The sequence below is a fragment of the Puntigrus tetrazona genome, chromosome 19 (genome assembly GCF_018831695.1).
Source record: "Puntigrus tetrazona isolate hp1 chromosome 19, ASM1883169v1, whole genome shotgun sequence".
Lineage (NCBI taxonomy): Eukaryota > Metazoa > Chordata > Actinopteri > Cypriniformes > Cyprinidae > Puntigrus > Puntigrus tetrazona.
This window is the reverse complement of record NC_056717.1, coordinates 8,424,486-8,450,014: the sequence shown is the minus strand read 5'-3', so window position 1 is coordinate 8,450,014 and position 25,529 is coordinate 8,424,486. Positions and strand designations below refer to the sequence as shown.

At 37.9% G+C, this 25,529-nt stretch overlaps 3 protein-coding genes across 4 annotated transcripts; 2 read left to right on the top strand and 1 right to left on the bottom strand.

The window, feature by feature from the left end:
* Window positions 1–270: 270 nt before the first annotated feature.
* Window positions 271–13,724, top strand: bzw2 (basic leucine zipper and W2 domains 2). Of its 2 annotated transcripts, none has more exons than XM_043218510.1 (12): window positions 271–369; window positions 3,076–3,146; window positions 5,010–5,186; window positions 8,897–9,000; window positions 9,931–9,996; window positions 10,092–10,227; window positions 10,318–10,427; window positions 11,996–12,166; window positions 12,262–12,408; window positions 12,902–13,040; window positions 13,120–13,242; window positions 13,329–13,724. In XM_043218510.1, the coding sequence occupies exons 2-12, from the start codon at window positions 3,083–3,085 to the stop codon at window positions 13,355–13,357; spliced, it is 1,266 nt and encodes a 421-aa protein (XP_043074445.1). In that variant the 5' UTR covers window positions 271–369; window positions 3,076–3,082; the 3' UTR covers window positions 13,358–13,724. The 2 variants fall into 2 exon arrangements, with proteins under 2 accessions (XP_043074445.1, XP_043074446.1); XM_043218511.1 differs by lacking the exon at window positions 271–369 and adding an exon at window positions 2,760–2,891.
* A 1,152-nt stretch (window positions 13,725–14,876) lies between these two features.
* On the top strand, window positions 14,877–19,334 carry rbbp4 (retinoblastoma binding protein 4). Its single transcript, XM_043218137.1, has 12 exons — window positions 14,877–15,049; window positions 15,695–15,842; window positions 16,428–16,573; window positions 16,682–16,855; window positions 17,159–17,274; window positions 17,425–17,585; window positions 17,724–17,850; window positions 17,953–18,030; window positions 18,135–18,211; window positions 18,308–18,365; window positions 18,466–18,576; window positions 18,665–19,334. The coding sequence occupies exons 1-12, from the start codon at window positions 15,034–15,036 to the stop codon at window positions 18,725–18,727; spliced, it is 1,275 nt and encodes a 424-aa protein (XP_043074072.1). The 5' UTR covers window positions 14,877–15,033; the 3' UTR covers window positions 18,728–19,334.
* Window positions 19,335–20,162: 828 nt separating this feature from the next.
* On the bottom strand, window positions 20,163–25,237 carry sync (syncoilin, intermediate filament protein). Its single transcript, XM_043218136.1, has 5 exons — window positions 25,043–25,237; window positions 23,361–24,111; window positions 22,208–22,627; window positions 22,014–22,138; window positions 20,163–20,879 (listed from the first exon to the last, which is right to left on the bottom strand). Exons 2-5 carry the CDS (start codon window positions 24,096–24,098, stop codon window positions 20,822–20,824), a joined length of 1,341 nt encoding a protein of 446 aa, XP_043074071.1. The 5' UTR covers window positions 24,099–24,111; window positions 25,043–25,237; the 3' UTR covers window positions 20,163–20,821.
* Window positions 25,238–25,529: the final 292 nt, after the last annotated feature.

Below are 25,529 nucleotides of genomic sequence, written 5' to 3'. Positions count from 1 at the left end.
TTGTTTCCTCAGTACACCGACCTTATAATACAAAACTCAAAGTAAAAAAGAGAAAGCCTCCTTTGGGTCATACCACTTTGGATCCTGAAGGGGGAGGAGGGTGGCTCTACGAATGACACGATGCGAAAAGCCGTAATGAAAAATTCACAATATCAGCATTTATTTCATTCAGAATACGTTGTGAATTCAGGTCATTGCTTTTTAATTCGAGAGGATTTAGTGATGGCTAGCAGTGGTAATTCGTGTCGCGCGACGGACCCCTCCCGAGAGTAGTTCGGTCCAGCTGTACTTAACTTGCCTGCTCGAAGCGGCGCGTGAGATACTGCGCGGAGCGGTGCTCGAGATCCTCACAGGCAGAATCACAGACAGGTAAATACAATCACATGACGGCATGGCATGATCCGAGGGGATCCGAGCCTAACCTGTTGGTCTTGTATGAACTGTATAGCCTAATTAATTTAACAAGCACATGTGCAATAATGCTACTTTTGTAAGCAGACTGAGGCATTGAACTAATGATGAAGTCAGATCACCGGGTTATTCATAAAACCGTGTTGTAATGATTTTAAGCACTTGTGTGAACCATATATATATATATATATATATATATATATATATATATATATATATATATATATATATATATATATATATATATATATATATATGCGCAGCTTTCTGAAATAGTGGATTTAGCTGTCAGATATTTTAACATTCAACATTGCACAGTTGATATATAATATGATATCTTGCTGTTAAATGTGTAATATAAAAAATATATTTAAAATATGAATGTCAATGCATGCTATTGTGTCATAGTTATTTATACTATGTATAGTATTTATATCCTATCAAAGCTTCCTCACTGTGTTGTGTCCCAGCACCTCACTCCTACTTTGAAACCAGGTTGCATTCTCTTCCAGGAATGCCTTTGCCTGTGTGTTATTCTTGGCATTGAAACACTTATAAACTGAGAAGCAACGAAACCAGCTGGGATATAAACCTACAGCCATACAGCAGCACGCACAAGCCTGCTAAAACATATTTGTTTGGTTGACAAGCCCAGTGTGATGTTTCGTTTTCACCACAATGAATGTCACTTATACTCTGTGAGAAAGTTAAGAAATCAAAGAGCTGTGTTAGCTAGTGTGGTCCATTAACTGGAGAGTGATTGGGAGTGATTTTGATGGTTGTAAGCCTCCCTCACTCCTCAGGGACTGTTGTAATCTAATTAAGACTCGGCTCTGACTTCTGACTCTCCTGAGTTTCTTACAGTGTTTCTGGTTTTCCAGCGACACCGGTCCTAACCTGTCCTGTGAGGCGTTTTGCTCCGGACATCCAACCCTTGAGCTCATCTAAGGGCTGGTTGCTGCATTGTCTGTTGTAATGGATTACGGTTTGGTGACAATCAGCTAAATCATGCCCTTTGTGGGCTCATCCCTGGTGAATGTGGTTGTTGATATCATTTATAAATCACACGGGACTTGCACATGAGTACATATTGTTCAGAGCTGCGTGAAAGGACTCGGTGTTAGAAGAACACTGAGCCATGATGTAGAATGCTGTTTAAAAACAATTGTTTTGATTTCAGTGAATTATCACAGTCATGGGTTCATTCAGCTTTGAGGACAAATCAAGGGTATTCTTTGTGTGGTATGACATAAGAAATCTGTTATTTGTTATTTTAGAGAGGCATTCGAGAATTTTGATGGACTTTTTTTTTTATTAATTTTTAAAATAAAAACTGTATATCTAGGATTGGTAATGTTTTATTTTTTTTTATTTATCTTTTTATTTTTATTTTTGGCTTTAGCACACAATTTATTTCATATGCTGATTTGGTGCTCAAAAACATGACTTATTTTTAAAAAATAAGTCCATCAAAGTTTTTTTTTTTTTATTATTTTCTTTTTTTAAATTATTATTAATGTTATTAATCAGTTTATCTGATTTCAACATGATGCATTTTTTCAAGGATTCTTTGACGTGAAGAAAATTCTAAAAGAACAGCATTTATTTGAACAAATTTTAAATGTTTCAAATTATTGTGGTTGGTTTTACTGTTACCTTTGAGCAATGTAAAGCATCATTGTAGTCAAATCGAAGTACTACAATCAAACGCATAAACAATTGAAATGTATTAAAATGTCTAAAAATATATATATAATTTAAAGCTCACTCTCAAAAAGAAATCTCCCTCATTTGAGTTTTTTTGTAATTACTTTAAATGTTTAAAAGTAGATTTATTTAATGAATATTTAAATTTATATTATATTATATCTTTTAACCCATTGTAACTCATGTTTCCATCACAAATTATTCCCACACTGACCTGAACTTCACTTTTGTAACATATTATTCCACGGTGAAACGTTCGTATGCAAAAGTAAAGGAATAAAATGCATCAAGAAACTTTAGTTTTTTGGTTTTGCTGAGTTAGGCAGGGCTCATAACAACTGCCTTTATTTACCCCACAGTTCGTGGAGATTCTTAAGTTTCATAAGTTTGCGCACAATGTTGACCTGCGCGTTTTTCACATCAATAAGTTGTTGAGGCAGCTCGATTTTGTTTGTGTGTATGTTTGCACGTGTGTATACTTTGCGAGTTTGCTTGTGTGCGCACACACACACACACACACACACACAGAGGGCTGTAAGCTGTGATCAGACATGTCCTTGCTGTAATACGACACGTGTCCCAGGCCTGGGTGACTGAAGTTTACACTGTCGGGGATGAGCCCCTCTATATTTAGCACAGGGCAGCGAAAGGCTTGCCGGAGCGCTGTCTTTCTGCTGGAGCACTCACTGCGCGCTGGAGAGGACCTCTCAGCTGATGAGCTTTCAGATCGCCAGCTTTTTTTCCTCCTAGTACAGTGCGCTATTATAAACGAGGTGTGTGAGAGGAGGGTGTAGTGTTGGGGAAAGCACAGATTACTGGGTCAGGAGTTGTTTCATTGTTTTGTCTTGTGGGGCATCTGGCTTATTCAATAATGGATGTCATGGCACAAAAAATGGGTCATCTATGTTTTTGTTGCTGATTTGAATGTACTTTATGTCTGTTTCTTTGCATGTGAAGGACTTTTATGAATACCGGTAAGCAACAGAAGCCAGTGCTTACAGGCCAGCGGTTTAAGACCAGGAAAAGGGGTGAGTCGCTCTTTATCTCCATATTTCCTATTCTACTTCACAGAAACTAATTGCGGTCTTTACAAAGGATTTAACCTCTGCTCGTGTTTGACAATTCAGTGGAAAATGTACAATGATTGCTTTTCATATTTGTTCACATACAGAAACACATGTTGCAGATACTCACTCAGCAATGCATTGGCAAGGGTCTCAATTCGTTTTCCATTAATAGCTTGTTTGTGTGCTACTGTGCACTTGATGTCCTACACAATACTGGTACCGGTGCAGACCCTCTAGCCTTCAGATCTTTTATCTTAGTTCTGCAGTCTCAGAGCCAGAGAGGTTAACAAGTAGCTTACTGAAATAGCTGCGGCTTTAGCTCCAGAATCAAAAGGTTTAGTGTGCGTTCATACAGGAAGCCCTTTTCTGTTCTACTTTCATTGTTTCTTTATGTAAACGTGCTATGGACACTGTTGAACACTGCACTCATGTCATTAAGTCTTAAGTTATGCTCCATTCCATTCCACTTAAAAAAGCAAAACACGAATATGTGCGAATGACCCCTTATCTTTTTTGTTTATTGTATTGTTTAAAATATAAATGGGTCTCAATTATGCATATCCAGTCACAAAATTATAGGAATGGTATTATTATTATTATTATTGTTATTATTATTATCACATAGATTTTATTGTTGTGTTGTGTTGTGTTGATAACTGTGGTATTATCAGACATTTATTTTGACAAAAAGGCTATAAAAATTAGTTTGTTTAATCCTAAACATTTCAAAAGTTTGGGTTTGGACATATTTTTAACGGTCGCTTCATTGTTTCTTTTTAAATACAGTAAAAATAGTAATGTTGTGAAATATTATTAAAATAAAGGTATATAATAAGGGTATTAAACTTAAGTATTTTTATTTAGATATATAAATTATAAACATTTATATACATATAAATATATGTATATAAAAGTTATTTATTCCTGTGATGGCAAAATAGTAATAATTTTCTGCTCGGTCCTTTAGAAATCATTCTAATAGTCTGATTATCTCGATAAATATTTGTTATTATTATCAATGCTTGAAAACAGTTGTGTTGCTTAATATTTCAGTAGAAAATGGCACTAACTCTACGTCTTTGCAGCAGCGCGTTACTTCTGTAGTCCTCTTTAGTCATTCTACTAACTATACGTAACTTTGCAAGTACGCCAACGTATTCTAACCCTAATCCTAGACGGTCTACTAATAGTCTAATGAGAGTTGTCTGGCATGTAGTTTCAGAGTTACTAATAGTTAAAGAATGTCTAAAGTAACATCTTTACTGTCTCTAACCGCGTCCATGCTAAATAAAAGTATCGATTTAATTATACAAAAAAAATCACATTGACCCCAAACTATTTTTTGCAAACAATTAATGACATGAAAAGAAGTTGTACAGTTTCTGCCTCGCAGGACTAATTTAAATCGTCCATGTAGGTGTATGATATGGGTGAAAGGTGAACACCGTCGGACATCACAGACAGCTTAGGAACGTTACTTAATAGCATTTGACTTTGACAAATGTGGGGGCGTTTTCAGCAGGGCATTAGAGCTGTGCTTCACTGGCTTGTGTGGTAGGTGTGACCGGCTCTTCAAATGTGAGATCTCACAGGAAGACACTCAACATGCTCTTTAGCGTGTGCTATAATCAGAATTCCTAGCCAGCAGCGAGGCGAGGGAACTCATTTACATAATGGTACAGTAGGTATAAGTGTACAGGCGTTCTACACGAATCAAGGATCTCCTCTATATCATTTAAAGCATTGTATTCTGCATCACAAGTGACTAATGTGAATCCTGAATCTCTGAAACCGAGAGTCTTTCTTGTGTTTTCTTTCCCGCAGATGAAAAGGAGAAGTTTGAGCCTACGGTTTTCCGAGACACTATTGTTCAAGGCCTCAACGAAGCAGGTGGCGATCTTGATGCTGTAGCCAAGTTTCTGGATGTCACTGGGTCGAGACTAGACTATCGCCGCTATGCCGACACCCTGTTTGACATCCTCATGGCCGGGAGCATGCTTGGTGAGGAGGTCCAAAACCTTGTGCATAATTGTGGGATGTTGACTTGATACCGCTTTAGTTATTGCTTTGTAGGTGACTGCTTTGATTTTAAAGAAACCGAGTCTAAACGCTCCAGACAAAATGGTTTTGGACTTGGATTTTGGGTCAGAGTGTGGTCTCGAATACTGCAGTGCTGCCGTATAGCGATATACATCTAAAGAAAACGGATTACTGAAAAGGAAAAATGTAGGACAGGGACTCTTCAACAGAAGATTGAGATTTTTTTTTTTTATCAGGCATATGTAGATAAATAGTTTACTATAAGCATGTGCATTTAGAAAATGGATGAGTGAATTTTTATTTTTAATGGTGACTTTAAATCCTAAAAATCACATTGCCTGGACCAGCCTGAAAAAAGTTTGGGACTTGCTTTGGACTTGCACAGCGGTACAGAAGAAACGATTGGTCGCTATTTTGGTTTTGATGCAAATTTAAACTCATAAAACTAAAATCCCACGGGATTACACCTGTTTTAGTCCTTGGCTCGGAAACTAATTTTTGTCAAGCATTCAGATCGTGAGATCATTTTATTTAAGCGTGTGTGAGGTAAAATGGCAGTCAAAAGGCCTTTCAGTGTGCAAAAATTGCATCCCGCAGACAATATGCAGACACACCGAATTCTGTCTTGCGTGACAGTGTGACATGAATCAACAGAACCTTTGAATCACAGTCAGTGGTGTAGTCCTATGGGAAAAAGCGGTTTACATACTATTACTTATACTGTACAATCCATACCGTACAATGTGACAAGCAACGCTCGTAAAGGAGCCTTGTAGAACTGTCCTTTGTGCTGTTAACTCATGCAGATTAACAGAAATAGAGGTCATTAGCTCACTCCTCGGTGACAGCAGGCTGTTGCTCCAACACTTGCAGCACATCTCTGGATCAAAGTGTTTAGCGCAGTACCTCCAGGCCATCAACTTACAAATCCCATTGATGGTTAAATATGAGGACAGCAGGGAATACGCAGCACGATTTTAGCCTGTCTTAGTTGTCTCCTAGGAGCTGTCACAGCCGGTTGGAAATCTTCAGATCTTTTGCACATAAGCAGGCTGAGAGAGAGTGAGTGGGCGGCTTCACTGTGGGACAGAAGCAGAGTGTTGAATTCGGTTGGAGCAGATATGGGAGCCAGAGTAGAGAACATATAACATTATAAGGGTTTTTTGGAGTTGAATATGCATTTTGTGCATTTAAAATTATATGCGTGTGAGGGTTTGAAGCACATCAGATCAGACAGCACATAATTATATTCTAGCAGTTTACTTGAATTGTGTACTGACTGAGCAGTGTTACTCGCGTAATGTTACGTCAAACCGTGAATTCAAATCGATATACTGTGTAAATAGGACATGAATGTCCTGCATGAAAAGTGTGCATTAAACATTCTTAATTAAAAATGTTAAATTATGCAAATGAAAATGAGCCTCTGGCTAAAACTGGTACAGTGCATTAAATTTTGTAAATATTTATGTTAAAAATTGTACATGGTTTCTTCAAAAATGTTTCAAATCATTTCTGTTTAATTAAATTAAGAATTTTGAAATAATGTATAATGGTTTACACAAAAATTTTAAACAGCCCACCTGTTTTTAACATTCATAATAATGATAATAATAATATTATTTTTTTGAGCAAATCAGCATATTACAATGATTTCTGAAGGATTATGTGACAATGAATTACATTTTACAATATATTTCAATACAAAAGAGTTAATAACTGTATTACATTTTTTTTATATAATATTTCAGGATTTTACTGTTGAAATGAAAACGTAGGATACTTCTTAATATATAACATAACTTAATATCTATTAAAAACAATAATATAATCATTATTTTATTTTATTTTTTGTTTTATATATTAAGTGTAATGCTATCAATACTATATACTATATTATTTTATTATTTTTTTTATTTTTACTCCTGCTACTTCTGTTATTCTTTACTCCTGATAATCATTAACTAGTAAGTTTATATGGTTCCTCTCACACACTGTGTGGAACGAGATCAGTTTCAAGGACTGGTAGAGATGTCTTTAGGATGGGACTCTTTCAACCCAATTAGAGCTAAAAGGTTTACTCTGGCTCTATATAAAGCCCAGATAGCTGTGAGAGCACATGAGAGAGGAAGAACAGCAGCCTGGTCAAACATCCAGTCAGCAGTCAGATTACTCCAGTATTGAACCCTCATAAGTAGAAGACTGCCCTTAACGCTGTAAAATAAGAGATTAAGTCCAAATCTTCTGACCTTTCCTCTTTATAGTCTTTAACAAACAACTCTGAACTCTGTGAACATAGACTGGGATCTAATACACAAATGTGAGGAAGGAACCACATTCAAGTTAACATGAAAATACATTTTTTAATGCATCTTTTTGTTCTCATAATGAACTATTTATATGAAGACATTCATTTTTCTTCATAATTGTCACCGAAATATATATTGATTTTTTTTTTCTGATTTTGAATTTTTAAATGATTAAATTTACTGTCAGTTTAGAAATATGTCTCCGTACGTAGAATTTCATCAAATATTTGAAAATGTTTTTGCGTAGCAGTTTTAATGAAAAAAAAAGAATAACAGAAAATATCTGGTGAGCTGAAAAAGAAAACTGATTTTGTGTAAATATTTGGAATATAGTCATTTTTTTGCCTGCATAATACACAGCCCCTAAAGGAAAAATCATTTTTATTTTGTGTTTACTTGTAAAAGTTTTGTCCTGATATGCATAGGAGAATGCTCCGAGAGTTTCTCGGGGGATGCAATACTTTGGCTAGAGCATAAAAAACTTTTGCAACACAAGTTTCAAGTTTGCAGGTTTCTCTGGAGAAGCTCAAGGTTTTGTGCAAAACTGCTGACAGATTTAATATGAGGTTGGATGAAAATATATGTTTTGGTGCGTTCTTTTGCATTTATTTGCTAACCTTTTCCATTCCCGAAACATCACCGCTGCATTTTGCAAGTTTCTCTGGAGAACGTTTCGTGAGTGAATGCAAAACTGGTAATGGAAATAACAGGATGATGTAGGAAACCGTGTAATCAGAAATATATTTCAGTGCCATTGCAAACCAATGCAAAGCTTATCATCATGCCCTCTTAGAAAAGCTAGTTCAGTGTTTTATGAAATGGTAAGATGGGAAGTATTACATTGACCATTCAATGGATCAGTGGCTCAACACTGTAATCCGGAGCAAACCTCTCAAGGAGATCTGAAGTTAACCGTGTGTATGGTATTAACCCGGACACCTGTGGATTAGTCCATGAGGCATTGCATTGTTATGTGTTCAGAGCACATTGAGAAACCATGTCCTATTTTGGGGTGTAATTCAATTTCTCTCCTTATTTGATTAAATGCTTTGGAAATGCGTCTCTTCTAATACAGAGGCTTGAGCTACACTACATGACTTTCCTTGTACTGTTCAGCATAGTACTGCACATTATGCATTAGATATAAAAAAAATTTAAACATTACAAACACAGCGTATGAGGATTGTTGGTATAATAATTGTTGTCGTGTTGTTGCGTAGCTGGTTGCTATGACGTCTGCTCATTCGAGTTTTAACTTGCAGTAGGCACAGTGGCATTTTCTCAGTAGGGGTTAACAATGACAGCACTGTGCTCTCAGAGGATTTACAGCATTAACCTGTAACCTCACTTTCCCTCTCTCAGCTCCCGGGGGAACGCGCATTGACGACGGGGATAAGACCAAGTTGACGGAGCACTGCGTGTTCAGGACGGAGGAAAACCACACTGCTGTCCGCAGCTATGCTCAGGTGAACAGCCCGCTCATTGAGATGATATCTTCCATTGTTGTATAGGAAAAATGAGCAGCCGAAACCAAGATGGCAGGAAGGCGGGGGGATCCTGTTTCAAAATTGCATTAGATGTACTTAGCCCCCAAATCCTCTGGGTAGACCCAGTATGCCACTCATACTGTGTCATTTTGAAATAATCCCTTGGATTACAATGCCTCTCCATCAGCAGCCACTGTCTGTGAGTTTAAAAGCGTGTTCTTGTGGCCAGGATGTAGATTTTGTCATATCATAAGGAATCACATTTTATTAATAGTTTGATGTATTTGATAATAATAATTATAGCATAAAAGTATAATACATAAAATGTCACATTATTATTGGTACATCTAAAAAAATATTTATTTATTTAGGTATATTTATTTTATTGTTTTTAGATTTGGTTATCATCTAAAAAAATTGTATAATAATAATAACAACATGTAACAAATAATCTAATCAAATATATTATAATATTGAACAGACAAGATAGAATTATATAATACTTTTTGAATTACTTAGGTCATTGTTATTATATCATTATATATTCAGATTTTTTATTATTTGTTAGAGATTATTATTAATAATAACAATAATCATCATAATTATTTTATTAAAATACTACTAATAATAATATTATTATAAAATCTAATATCTATGTATTATATGAAGTGTTCTTTAATGTTCATTATATATATATATATATATATATATATATATATATATATATATATATATATATATATATATATATACATACATATTTAAAATAACTAAAATATATATTACATAGAATTATTGATGTTGTTGTTGTTGTTATTATTGTTATAATTCAAAAGATGTATATGGCCCCTTTTTTTGCTTTCATTTAACTTAATGCTGTGACTCATAGATGATTATGTCTTTATACAGGTTTTCAATAAACTTATCAGAAGGTACAAATATCTGGAGAAGGCCTTTGAGGAGGAAATCAAAAAGGTAACTAATGTGCATATTATGTTCTTGCTATTATCAGCAAGATAATGTACTGTGGAAGATGTTCCACCTATACGATGTGTTTTCTCCCCACATAGCTTCTTCTCTTCCTGAAGGCCTTCACTGAGTCTGAGCAGACCAAACTAGCCATGCTAACAGGCATCCTGTTGGCCAACGGCACACTGCCGCCACCTATCCTCACCAGCCTCTTCAGCGATAACCTTGTTAAAGAAGGTTTGTCCTTGCATTGGCAGGGAATTCTTCACTTGACTATTTTAGAAATTGATTAAAGTGTGTGCTGTTATCCCCTCCGTGTGCTTGAAGGAATATCGGCCTCTTTTGCGGTGAAGATGTTTAAAGCTTGGATAGCAGAGAAGGACGCCAACGCTGTGACATCTGCCCTTAGAAAAGCCAACCTGGATAAGAAGCTCCTGGTATGATTGTTGATGCTCATCTGTTGTGTGCTGGCTTACACTCGAAAATCAATTCTGACACTGAATTCATTAACCTTTGAAAATTATTAGGAGATAATGAACCATTTTGCAGATAAATTATATTTCCATGGAGATCATCACCTGGCAGATGTGTCTTAACACCCCTAAACTGACTCATAACCTTCATGCACACAGTACAACTACATCCATGCAGATACTATAACTAAAAAGAAATGTTTTGCTATTACAGCTAATTAGAGTTAAAATCCAGTATCTCCAAATATTTGAATATTTATAGTTGAGTTTCATTAAATTACCATACCTGCAATAAAAACGCCGGGTGTCTCTTGTTCTTTGATGCCACAATAATGGGAAAGACATTGACTTGGAAATGGTCCAGAAGACGATCATGGACACCCTCCACAAAGAGGTTTAGTCACAGAAGGTCATTGCTGAAAGGGCTTTCTGTACACAGAGTGCTGTATCGAAGCATATCAAATGCAACGTTTACTAGAAGGAAGAAATTGAGTAGGAAAAGATGTTCAAGCAACAGGGATGACCGCAAACTTACGGTCAAGCAAAGCTGATTCAAACACTTGGGAGAGCTTTACAGTTAGTGGACTGAAGCTGGAGTGAGAGTCTCCATACTCAGACGTCTTCAGGAGAAGGGTCACTAAAACAGAAACAATACTAGAAGCATCTGGGCTGAGGAGAAAAAGATCTGGAGCGGCGCAGAACCCGAGCTGCTTGAAGTCCAGTGTGAGGTTTCTGAAGCCGGTGATGGTTTGGGGTGCTGTGACATCTGCTGGTGTTTGTTCATCGTGTTTCATCAAGTCAGAAGTCAATGCAGCCTTCTGTGGAATTATGGAGCACTTTATGGAGTTGCTGGTGTGCTTTTCCAGCAGGACTTTAGCACTTTCAAGTGCTTTGCTGGTCATAATATTACTGTGCTTGATTGGTCAGCCAACATGTCAGACCTAACCCCATGTGGACATGTGGGATATAAAGATGAAGAGCGGTGGATCCAACGACTCAGACGAGCTGAAGCTCAATAGCGTCTCAGCAGAGCCACAGACTGATCTCTTCCATTCACTCCTCACTGATGATAGACTTTGTGCTGAAGGAGCCCCGAACAAGTATTGAATGCAGAAATTAAAAAAACAAATTCTGCTTTGCAAATATTTTTTTATTGATTTTAGGAAATATTGTAATATTTTGAGGTACTGGATTTTGACTTTCATTAGCTGTAAGCTCTAATCATCAAAGAATTGTTTAAAATGTTTTACTTTACATGTAAGATGTACCTGTATTTGATCAAATTTTTTTCCAGAGTGCTGATGCTGAAGTGTGTACTGTAGACAGTGTCTACTGTCCTCCCTAAACATAACTGCAAAACAATGATGATTCAGTCATATTGTCTCAATCACTCCCTCGTCTTTCATCAAGCTCGAGCTGGGAAAGTAGTTTAACGTGGGACTACTGACACACTTCACCTTCTTAAAGCTCTTAGAGGTTCTTCCGCGTTCCTCCTGCAGTTAATCAATTTGTGTAATCTGCTCTGACTTCAGGAACTCTTCCCTGCCAATAAGCAGAATGTGGAGCACTTCTCGAAGTACTTCACCGAGGCGGGCCTGAAGGAGCTGTCAGACTTCCTGCGCACGCAGCAGTCTCTGGGCACACGCAAGGAGCTTCAGAAAGAGCTGCAGGAGCGCCTGTCACAGCAGTGTCCCATCAGAGAGGTGAAGCTTTCGGCTGCTTCTGCCTCGAGACCCTGCTATCGCATTAGGCATGGTCACGTTAGTCCTTAAAATGTTCTGTTGTGAATTGTGCTCAGATCGTGGTGTACGTGAAAGAGGAGATGAAGAAGAATGATCTTCAGGAGCAGGCTGTGATTGGCTTAATGTGGACCTGCCTCATGAATGCTGTGGAATGGAATAAGAAAGAAGAGCTGGTCACCGAACAGGCCCTCAAACACCTGAAGGCACAGTATCAACACCTAGATGATATTGGTTATGCTCGTATATTCTCTATTAAGGATCTTGGAGATGTTGCCACAGTTCTTGTAGATTTATTCTGTTCAGTTTCTTCATGTCATTCCTGACAGCCTGCATGATCAGATCAGATCGTGGATCTCTTTGTGCAAAGAAAATTATCACAATTAATTAAATGTTTGGAAATGTACTTTGATATTTCCTACTGCATCAAAAGATAGAATAACTGACTGGTGTTCTAATAGTTCGGGCTACCACTGTATACACACACACAAACATAACTTATTTAATTTAATTTGTAATATATTTTACTTCAGACTGATTATAGCCAGGTCGTGTAAATTAAATTAAAGTCAGGTCAAATTTATTTGTATAGTGCGTTTCGCAATATGCTTTGTTTCAGAGCAACTCTACGTCCATCTATCTATCTATCAAATTTTTTCGATGATACTGTGTAAGAAAGACGATTGTTTTCTCCTGTAGCACTATGCACCTCTCCTGGCTGTGTTCAGTACTCAGGGCCAATCAGAGCTGGTCTTACTGCTCAAGATTCAGGAGTACTGCTACGACAACATCCACTTCATGAAATCCTTCTCCAAAATAGTGGTGCTCTTCTATAAAGGTACCCGTGTCTCACCTGATCAGTGCTTTAATGATATCTTACAGGCGAGGTACGACAGAGTGTGTGCTTCTCATTACAGCTGACGTCCTTAGTGAGGAAGCCATTTTGAAATGGTACAAAGACTCCCATGCTGCCAAAGGGAAAAGTGTATTTCTGGAGCAAATGAAGAAATTTGTGGAGTGGCTTCAGAATGCGGAGGAAGGTGAGGAATTATACCGGATGAAAATATTTTCTGCCAAACAAAAATGTAGATCTCAGGCGCATTAACTCTTTATTCTCTTCCCACAGAGTCTGAGTCAGAGGGGGAAGAAGACTAATAATTTTGAGGATCCTGGAGATTTTCTGGGTTTTATACACTGTCAGCTCTCTGTGACCAGCTTTTTAGTGCATATTTAGGCTCTTTGTCATTACATTTGCGTCCAGAGGGACGAGTCACACACACACACACACACACACACTGAAGCCCAATCCAGGGAAAAGCTTCTGAGCTCTATATAAAGAGTGGAGGAAGCTGCATATAGACAGCCTTTAACAACAAACACTTCAACGTGAATTTTATATTAATGCCGTTCAGGTACTGCGTTTCCTGCAACTGATTTTCCTTTGAAAAAAAACACGTGTATATGTCGTATGGCACTGCTGTGAATCTTTTTATGAATAAAAAGGTGTTTTATATGTACTCTATTTCAAGAATTTTCATCTGTCTCTCCTCATTTTAAGTCACTTAGGAGAAAGGCATGTCAAATGAATAAATGTTAATTAAGATTATACTGAAGGCTTTTAGTTCCACAAATTATGCCAAAGCCAAATATATATATATATATATATCACACACACACACACATCAAAATCAAATTATCAAAATAATTGCATTTATAGTAAATATTGTATTTTTGTCATTCTTAATTGTTATTCTCATTAGAGCCCCACTACTGTTACAAAGTAATTTATATGTAAATTAAGTAAATGTTTACATTATTTAATCATATAAAATACTAAAATGTTGTAAATAATCCAGGGGAGGAAAAAAAAGTTTTGTTAATTTAGTATTTTTTTCATGTTCACATTTTGAGCATAAGAAAAACTACAATTTAGAATTTTTTTTTTTTTTTTTTTTTTTTTTTTTTTTTTCATATGTTATGCCATGTCCCCTGTAGAGATCACCCAGATTCCGTTTTTCTAATAATAAATAAAATGACAGACATAAAAAGGCAAAACAAATTAGAAAAAAGAAAATGTTGACTTCAGGATTGACACAATCTTACCTATAAACTGTATCTAATTTGCATATTAACGTGTTGTTGGTACAGCATGTTGAAAAAAAAGTGTAATAATGGGAGAAATAATTGGCCAAATTTTCCTAATATCTATTATTTCACAAGAATATTGAAATATAATTTCCCTATACATTTTTTGTGTGTAATACACATGCCTTTAGTCCCAGTGTACGTATATGAAATTATATAGTTTCATAACAGGAAGTGATATTCTGAGTTGAAACCCCATAATATTTTCCTGAGATGTTGATTTATGACAAACAGTTTGAAAAGTAATCCGATTTACACGATTTTTTTAATACTATAATTTTTCCATAAGGATGTACAATTTGATCACTAAATTAAATTTAACTTTAAAAACGTTCAAGGTGAAACTTCCAAACGTTTGAGGCCTCTAAAAGTTTTTACAGGACATACAGAATTAACACGGTAACGATTGGTTTAGTTTCTTCCGGGTGCTCGGGGTCTTCGTTTGAGGGCGCGCTGTCAGCAGAGGGCAGTGTGGAGGCAGCAGCGCGTCACCTTCCGCTTCCGCCGAAGAAGCCGCGCTTCTTCTCTCTCCGCTCATTGGTGGCGCGTGCTCCGCCGTGTCCGTCGGAGTTGGCGCGAACGTGCACGCCGGCGCGAGACAAAGAGCATCCTGCACTCCCGAGGAAACTACACCGGTATCCTGCTATCGGTCGAGTTTGCGAGAGATAGCTGTCTGTCGAGGCGTTATGGCTGATAAAGAAGGTCGGTACGGCTCCGCGGCATTCGGGATGGTCGGTTTTAGCGGCGGCGGCGGTTAGATGAAGCCGGCGGCGGAGGGGTTTGTTGGTGTGAATTCAGCGCAGGCCGAATCCCGCCATAACGAAACAGTGCTGATCCATCAGTGCAGATTACACCGCAGAGCTTGTTATGAGCACGTAGTGGCTGTTTTTCGGGCCAAATATATTATCGCTGGGACGGGAACATGTTACGAATTGTCTAAAGTGTTGAGCCGTTTAGTTAAATTAGCGTCGAATTAGCTGCGGCTAGTTTGTTTGGCTTTTAAGTTGAAGTGTGTGAACGTGGGACGCGTCGCTTGTTTTCAGGAAGCTTTCGGCGCTGTTTTGGTTTTTCTTCTCGCTAACTGGTAATAAATGAAAGCTATTTTGGCAGCGTGGGCATAAAATTAAGTCGTTCTCCAGAGAGTTTGTGACAGATTGAACAAGATCGGTCGCGTCTTCATCTTCTAGTAGATTTGCGTATATTTGCGCAAAGTACATTCTGTTGAACGGCGATTGTGGCGGAAAATGAATAATGATGAAAAAAAACTTCTGTTCAAGTTGCGAAAGTATCTGTGTTGAAGGCGTTTTGACAGATCTCGTCTTGTTTTCCCGCCCCTTTTTGTTACAGCTGCATTCGATGACGCGGTGGAGGAGAGGGTGATAAATGAAGAATATAAAATATGGAAGAAAAACACACCGTTTCTTTACGATCTGGTGATGACCCACGCGCTGGAGTGGCCCAGTCTCACTGCTCAGTGGTTGCCAGATGTGACCAGGTAACACACACACACTCACATCTACTGACAGTGGCTTTCACACGGGAATGAAACCAATTAATCAATCAATGAATTAGGAGAAATGCATCAGAATCAATCAATAATTAACACAATGGATGTTCCACATTCTGCCCAGTGTTGTATCCTTATAAAAAAACAACTGCGCACTAGTCTGTCGAAGGACACGTAAAGGCAAGCTGTGTAAAACTGATACGCTTTTGTTTGAATCACTTAATGTGTTGTGTTCTCAAGTTTAGGACATAATGGCTAACTGTCACTTGACGTTTTTCACATGTAAATATTTTATTCACTACTGATAATTGATGTGACACGTGATTTAATCTAAACAAATTACTGTCAGTTATTTTGTTACAGCCCTGCTTTAAAATATTTAATTTATTGATTGAGTAGGTGTGGCTCCAAATGAACTTTTTCTCTCTCTTCACCTTTTTTTATTTTGTGGCGTGATGGTGATATATTCACTGCTTTAAGATGATGGTAATAAATAGTGCGTGCTGTGTTTTTCATCGCAGTTGTACATTAATCTAAAAGTCGTTGTAAATAAACGCGTGCTTCGTTTCGCAGGCCTGAAGGGAAGGATTTTAGCGTACACCGCCTGGTTCTCGGCACACATACCTCTGATGAGCAGAATCACCTGGTTATTGCCAGTGTCCAGCTGCCCAATGACGATGCCCAGTTTGATGCCTCGCATTACGACAGTGAAAAAGGAGGTGAGTGGCTTGTATGTGATGCTCAGAACATGAGCTGAATTGACTGCGTTGTCTCCACCTGTGTACTTACCTCGTGTTGTCACGCCTGTTTCTCTTGTTTGTTCACAGAATTTGGTGGGTTTGGCTCGGTAAGTGGCAAGATAGAGATTGAAATCAAGATTAATCATGAGGGAGAGGTGAACAGGGCTCGCTACATGCCGCAGAACCCCTGCATCATTGCCACCAAGACCCCCACGAGTGACGTGCTGGTCTTTGACTACACCAAACACCCCTCCAAACCTGGTATGAGCCGTCACTTTAGCTTTGCGTGTAAAGACGATTAGTTTGAGCACGGCGTTTCAATATGTAAACACAATATCTGAAATATAGCGTGCTATTTAAAATAGCACTGAAAAATAAATTCTAGGTTTTAACCGCACAAGTCTACTAGTTGTTCAGTGTAGTTATGACCATTCCTTATTTTGTAAAAAAAACACAAGAGACTTTCTTTTAAAGCTGCTTGTCAATTCAGTGTTTGTGTGTAGATGTTAAATCATATATGGAGTATTCCTCTAAATATGTGCTCCCTTCCTGTGCTCCTGGAAGACCCCTCCGGAGAGTGCACTCCTGATCTGCGTCTGAGGGGACATCAAAAAGAAGGATACGGTCTGTCCTGGAACCCCAACTTAAGTGGCTGCCTACTGAGTGCATCTGATGATCACGTAAGACATCCGCACAATTGCCATCTTTGACTTAATTATACGGTGAACACAGCTTTACATTGCAAACACGCTGAGGTTTCAGATTTTACTATTTGCACCCTTCATTTCAGCCAACACTAAATATTCATGTTGTTTTTTTCCCCCCTGCAGACCATCTGTCTTTGGGACATCAGCACGGTTCCAAAGGAGGGAAAAATAGTGGACGCTAAGACCATTTTTACCGGTCACACCGCTGTAGTGGAGGACGTGTCTTGGCATCTTCTGCATGAGTCTCTCTTTGGGTCTGTTGCAGATGACCAGAAGCTTATGATGTAAGATCTTTGTCTTGTTTTGTTTCTCTGTACTCTGCATGACTTTTAGCACAGCATGCGGTTTTTAAAAAGGCATGTAATGGTTCCAACGGTGTGTAATGCAAGCAGTATTTTAATCTTGATTTCTCTTTTCTTTAGCTGGGACACGCGCTCCAATAACACATCCAAACCCAGTCATGCAGTAGATGCTCATACTGCAGAGGTCAACTGTTTGTCCTTCAACCCCTACAGCGAGTTCATTCTGGCCACCGGTTCTGCTGACAAAGTGAGAACTACACCGAGCAATTGGTTCTGTCACACCTGTGGACACTTAATAAATGTGCCTCTATATGTAGACCTCTGAAATGTGCTTTATTGTCCCTCACAGACTGTTGCGTTGTGGGATCTGAGAAACCTGAAGCTGAAACTTCACTCGTTCGAATCGCACAAAGATGAAATATTTCAGGTATCAAATCCCGTCCTGCCAAGATTGAAATAAAGGTCTGTCAGATCAGATGAAATTAAAGATAAATGAGTGTGATAACGCAAACTCTTCGTATGTGTCCACAGGTTCAGTGGTCGCCCCATAATGAGACCATACTGGCCTCCAGCGGGACAGACAGGCGGCTTAATGTTTGGGACCTCAGGTTGGTTGTCTCATTTCATTTCATGTGCTACTACCATGGAAATGTGAAAAGCTTTATTAGCATCTTTGTTAATTTTTTTTTTTCTCTTTCTTGTAGTAAAATCGGTGAAGAACAGTCACCAGAAGATGCAGAAGATGGACCTCCAGAGCTACTGGTGAGTAGTTAATGTTGTTTGTTTTATTTTTAGTGTGCGTGTATATATTTAGGTAGTTACAGTGCATTTCTCTGTTCATTTTATTTTCTAATAAATGTAGTTCATCCATGGAGGCCATACAGCAAAGATATCTGACTTCTCCTGGAATCCAAATGAACCGTGGGTGATTTGCTCTGTATCTGAGGACAACATCATGCAAGTGTGGCAGATGGTAAGGACACTGTGAGCTTTTAAGAGGTTTTAGCATAACCTTTTTACTTGTGTCTTTTATAGCTATGTTGTATGCATATTTCTTTTAGGCAGAGAACATCTACAATGATGAGGACCCAGAGGGGGCAGCAGACACTGAGGTTCAGGGATAAAGCTGCTCTTTACACCACCCCACTCTCAGCATAAGGCAAAACTCTTCTAAAAACTGTCCGTCTACACACAAGTGAAGAACTTAAGTGCTCTCCCCCTAAGTAATGGAAATGGAGTAATTGACTATTTCCCCACCAGGCATTTTCTACTACTATGTTAATAGAGTATTTTTCTAAGAAAAATGTCAGTTGATCATTGGTCAATATCAGAATGAGACACACAAACCTTCTTATCCCTTCCCACAAGTGTCTCATGAAGATTTCCTTGCAGGTTAAGTATACTTAAAAGTATCACTTAATATCAGAAGTGTGTATACAGGTGTGTAGTATATTGTGACCAGAGTGCAGTGGTGCAATGTTGACGTTCAGTAGATTATTTTTTTTTCTTTTTTTTTTTTTTTTTAACTTGTCCTACAAATTCATTTTCCCATTTAAGTACTGGATAGATGTATCAATAACTTAAGCTCTTGTGTACTCTTTTTACTTTGAGCTTCACGTATGAGTCAGGTGGTGTTTAATGTCTTTTTAATATTGTGACTTTTCAATGTTTTTCTCCTGTATGTCCATACCGTTGTACAGAACATTATGAATAAACTGTTTTTGTTGATAATTTTTTTGTTGGTGACACAGCTTTTGTAAGATTTAAGGGTCGCCTTGATTTGGCAAAGACATAGACTTATCCCTACCCAAAACTTACACCTAAAATCAGTGGGAAATAAAAGCTGATTAACAAGGAGCTAGAAGCACCTATGCCTGGAAACATTTCCTAAAAAAATAATCCTCATCTGATTGTTTGATTCCAGAAATCACTCGCCACTGTTTGACTGATTAGAGGTCCCTAAGATGCTGTATTGAACATGGCACCTATTAACTAATAGTTGAGCTATGCTGGTGACGACGGCACTTGGCTAACAATGCTTTTGAGTAACGCACCCCCAGAAAGGTTTAGGCGACTGTATGCCAATGGTGCGAGTACAGCTACCTGTTTGGTCTTTCCCTCGCCAGCTTTCATGTGAAAGGAATGGTGTGTTTTTGAGGAAAGATTACTTATTTAAAGCTTGTGGTTAATTATGGGATTTTTTTTTTTTTTTGTTGGTTTTAAATCAACAATGAAGTAAACAGGAAGTCACCTAAAGATGAAAAGGTGTTTTTGTTTTTCTTTACTACAGATAAGTAATTACTACTGAATTTTTTATTTCATGGGGAAGTCAGAATACTTATCACAGGATAAAAGAGAGCAGGCACTTATAGACAGCTGTTTATCTCGCACCCTTCCCTCATGTCCAGGATTTGCCAAAGTTTCCTCTCTCTGAGCACAAAAAGATTTGTTTGAGGTTGATATTACAATCAAATGTAAACCACAATCTGTCTTGCCTGCCTGACCGCTTGTATTGTTTAGCAAAAGAAAGCCAAAAAAGTCACGGAACAAAGCCCAGCATTCCTCAACAAATGCCTTTTTATTTTTGCCAAATTCAAGCTCTCTACATTTTAGTCACCAAAAAGTCTTGAAATAGCAACTTATTCAGTCTTTAAAAAAACGTGCTCCCTGTCACTCTGTTCACAACTAGGTACAGGTCATATAAACAATACATCTAATTCTTTCTTGTTTATTTCAGATCTTATTAACAAGACACATCAAATCAACCAAGCACTTAATTAACCTTCTCTTTGGCCTTCATCTAAACGGTCTCACCATCATGCCGTCAGCATGTTTATAGAGCTCTCCTACAGTGCCCAAATAAGTCTTTGTTTTGCCCACTTAACTTACTCATAAGAGAAAGCACTTAGTTCACAGGCACCACTGATATATGAGCTATATTCCCTCTTGTACACACAACAAAAACAGCGTTATTTAAACTGTGTAACTTACAAAGATCTGTGTATCTGACACAATTGGGCTATGCTGTTAGTGTTTGTTTTTTTTCAAAAATTTAGACTTTTGCAAGAAACACGTGCGTCTTCAGTAAACTGGGGTTACTGTTTTGGTGATGGACTATTATACTATTAATAAGAGAAGAGAGGCAGTTTCCATTAAACTATGAAAACAATATGTGAAATACATTTTACATAAGAAAATTAGTAACAAACTTTAGTTCATTAGGTTTTTTCCACCACCGTACTGTTCTCTTGCTTGCAGGTGCCCTCTACATGCTCTCTGTAAAACAATAAAGTTATAAAATATAGATGTGCCATCTGTCTCAACCAGATGTAGTGCAATGCAGTTTTCAGCAGTTAGTAAAAGTAAATTGTCTGTCCAAACTGAAATCTAGTACTATCGCAGCCAATCAGAACGTAGGGTAAGATGGAGGAAGATGTTTATCTTGAGAGCAGTGCTTTTATAGGGTGCATTTACATGACAGCGATTTACTAAAAATAGAAAATACTTTTGTTTGCATTTTTAAAAAGTAATTTACAAAGATATTATAAATAAACGTAACGTATACAAACTCAACTTTCAAAACCTATTTCAAAGGTTTGTGCTTTTATTCATTGAAACTATGTAAATTAGCTTGAAAAGGAATACAAGGTGTCAGAGTCTCTAGTGTTCTTTTGGAAGTGAAATGTTCTTATTGGTACATATTTTGTCTCGCTAAAAGTGTGCCCAGGTACATTTATGCCATGAGACCAGGTGGACTGCAACATGTTTATATAAGTGCAGTGTGTACAGAATGATGCATTAGTAATACTTTATTTTATTTATTTATTTTATTTAAGTTGTTCTTGTTACACGTACATGTTAAATAAAGTAAACTTTATAATAATTTAATAATAACTTATTAAATTAAATAAATTATGCATATACATGCAAGTAACCCTTAAACCAAACCTCAATCCCAACTCTAACCATATAGTAAGTAAATATTACTCAGTACTTAAATGTATAATTACACTTTACCAAGGACACCTTCTAATTACGTGTAGCCTATGGATATTTCCATATTTATTTGCCTTTATTCTAATTAAAGATATGTCATAACTTGATTTGAATTAATTAGCTTATAGATTTTAATGAATGTGAAGATGCATGACTAATTCATGGAATTTCTCAATTATATCCTTATGAGTTACATTAAATAATGAATAAAAATTGGGGTCATTATGCCTTGGGGGAATCTTACCCCCTTTTAATATTTAATAGAGTAAGATTTGGACCCATGACAAATCACCGTGGGTGGTGCTATCTAGTTTAGTGCTGTAGCTGGTTACGATGAGGATCCATTAATACAGAAGAGTTTTCGATTGGTGTTATAGTATGAAAAATGCTCTTTGAAAAAGTGTTTGGACTTGCCTGTAGAAGAACAACTCTTTGGCCATGTTATTCTTCAGCATATCCAATTCTTCTGTCTTCTTTATCTGGATCTTGAGCTCGGTTTTCAGTTCTCTGATGTTCTCCTCTAAGGCATCAACTGTGTCCTGAATGAAGAACATTAAACCATCAATAACTAAAATGACAATTATCCAAAATCAGTCAACATTACTCACTCGATATTGTTCCACGTTTTCCCTCCTCTGTCTCTCCATTAGTTGGATCCTCTCCTCCAGACAAGTTCTATGGAGTTTCAGCATTTGCTCTTCTTCTCTCAGTGGTCCTAACTGGACCCTCAGCTTCTGACACTGCTCTTTAGCCTTACTGAGGGCATCCATGGTGACCTCACGTCTCTTCAGCAGGGACACTAGCCGGGGCTCGTAGAACTCCTCCAGAGCTTTGATCCCACCTTGCAGGTACTGCTGGAGGTCACACGAGGCCCGCCGTCCTTGAGTTACATAAGAGCGATTTTTCTTCTTGCTGGATTCCTGAGTGGTGTTCAGTTGCTTTTGTAGTTCTTGCAGGTGGCTTTGGTGATCTGAATGGATCTTGGCAATCTCCTCAGTCAGCTTAGCAGCAAGGGCCTTCAGCTCTTCCTGAGCCAGAGGGTTTTGAGTACAGTTAGAATGAATTTAACACCCATTTATCACAGCTGATGTCACATGAACAACAGGGACTGAGTAACCTAAACCAGAGGTCTCCAAACGTTTTTATATCATGGGTTGTTTTTTGTTTTGACAATATTCTTGCGGACAGGAAACTGTCAAATTATATCTCTAGGTCAACTGTATGCAACAACAAACTAAAACAAAACATTACAACCATAATAATAAAAGGGAGTACTTGCTTGTTTCCCTGTAATAATAAGGTCTAAAACAAGTCTAAAACTAAACCAAAGAAACTTCAGAGAGATGTTTCCCTTTCATTTTAATATTACTGGAACCTTAAAGGAAAATCACGCACTGTAAATTTGTATATTAGCTATTAAAGCTGTAAACGCAAAATAAAAACTACAGTGAGGTTGCATTTGTAGCTGTTTCATGGGTCAGTACTGGGTCACTACTACTGACTTGAAGCATATAATTTTCTGTGGTTGGAACTCATTATCTTAAAATAATCTGGTTAACAAATTTAGTCTTTACATTGTTGTTTTGGGGCCACTGAGGTTGTTAACAGAGCAAATCTGTTAACTACAGGCCTGACCAGGAAAACAGAAAAAATACCTCACTTTATAAAGTTCCTGTTATCCTTTTGCTTTACATTTCTCATGTACATTTGTAAATCCTCTTAATCAATATAAGAATCTTGCTTAAGTTCACTTAACACTACCTGAGCTTGGTTGAGTTGCTCCACTTCTTTCTGTTGTAATTCAAGCTGTACTTGTCTCTGTGCACAATCTCGGGCCGCTATGAACAGGCGTCTCTTGGTCTTTTGAGTTTCGTCCTGCAGGCTTTGTCTTTCCAGTCTGACTTTGGACAGGAGGCCTCGTTCTTCCCCCAAAGCCTCCCTCACAGTCTGTAGCTCTTGGGCCATTGGCTCCTCCAGCTCCAGAAGCTCCTGAACCAACTCATCCCTCCTGCGCTCCAGCTGGCCCACCTCCTCAATACAACTCTCAAATGCTTCTCTGAGTTTTTCTGTTTCCAAGCTAGCAGAGAACTCAGGTTTTGCCTCAACAGGGATGCCAACAGCATTATCTTCTACCTGCAACACATTTTGCTCTTTCTCAGGAATGCGCTCGATTGTTTTCCTAAATCCATTCTTGTCCGTTTTGTTCACCGTTTCTGATAATAACTCCAGTGGTGTAGTAGTTGGATGGGCTGCATCAAAAGCATCTAACTGTGCCAACATCTGTTGCATAAGTCCATTAAACTCAGCTTGCAAAGCTTCTCTGCATTTTATTGAATAAGGCATGGACTCTCCAGGAAGAGTTAGAGCAGCCTCAATCTCTTCCAAGCAGTCTTCAAAGTAGTCTTCATTTTCCTCCTCAATAAATAAGGGCTCGAATGTTTTGTCTGTCTCTGATAGAGATCCATAAGCTTGCTCAAAGTTCATTTCTTGATCCTCCATTTTATATGTTAACCTATGAGGTGAATATTATGTGAATGCCAGTTAAATCAGATTTGTAACTTGTATTACTTTCACAAGGCACCAAATGCATTGATTACTATATTAACACATCTTGTAGTTAGCCATCAAGTTCATTTTATAATTTAAGTATGTACAGTGTGCTGTGTGATCAAAGGATGGTGAGAAGAAATCTGAAGCGAATGCGTCATTGAAGGACAGCTGCATAAACTTGTCAAACAGCTGACTGTTCACGAACACACAGATTAGCATCTGCGAGCAGACCTTTGGTCAGTTGTAAATGTACTAACTGGTGCAGAACATGCATGCTTTGGATGTGGCAAACATTAAGTAAATATAACATATTGCATCTTCTGGATCTTTATCAGAATATTGTCAATCTCCAAAAACTGGAACCAAAACTTTTTTGCATATCAATTTTGACCAAGCTCTATGATTGAAGTATCTAGAAATACCAGTCCGCTGTCTTCCAGATAGACAGGGCTGGCATTTCTTGTGCCAGTCTCGATGGGACACAGAGCAGCTGCTGAAACTGGCAGCAAGAACAGACAGAGAACATTCCACCAGTGCCAGTGATCCCAAAATCCCCGTCTTGAACAACTGCAAATTCTTTTGACATGTTTACTCAAGCATGACATATCAGCAGTTTCGCATGTTGTTTTGAAGTAACTAATAACTCTAATCAAGTGAAAATGGATGTACATTTGTCTTCAATTAATCAATTTCCTCCAACTTTCCAGGCTTTTGAAGCCATCGCCAATAATAGAAACAAAGTGTGAAAGAAAAATCACGAAAACAGTGACTGAGTAGGTAGTGATATGACAAGTCTAAAGATGTAGCTACAGCTAGGATACTTTGCCAATGTAAATATTCTAAAATGAAAAGCCTTTGAGGAAAAACTATTATATATAAATGCATCAACTCACCTCAACTCAGATAACAATTTTCCGGGACAATAACCATGAAGTGAACCCAAAGTGAAGAGCTGGTACCCAACTGAACATGAAAATAGGACAGCAGCTAGTCTGGCCTCTCACTGACCGAGTTTAAACATATGCCGCTGGTCTCTCAGGCAACGTTTTATCTGTTTACATTTATTAATAAACAGAAGGAGGAAGAAATAGGAGCTTGTGCAGCATAGAGCTAATCAAATCATGAGGTCCTCTGGGAGGTGACCTCCTCACTGGAACCAATGGGATAGCAATGAGCAAATTTTATGCAAATAGCTAGAATCAGTATCCAATGGGTGGGAAGTGTGGGGTCCGCACATGGACATGACACAGCAAAAGAATCCAAGAGGGATGGCCACGCAAGAGTGACACACTGCAGTCGCCAATAGGGGCCATGGGGAGACGCTCGTGAAAAGTTCTCATCACTTTCGTGGTTTCCTAAACGACACTGACCTACATTAAG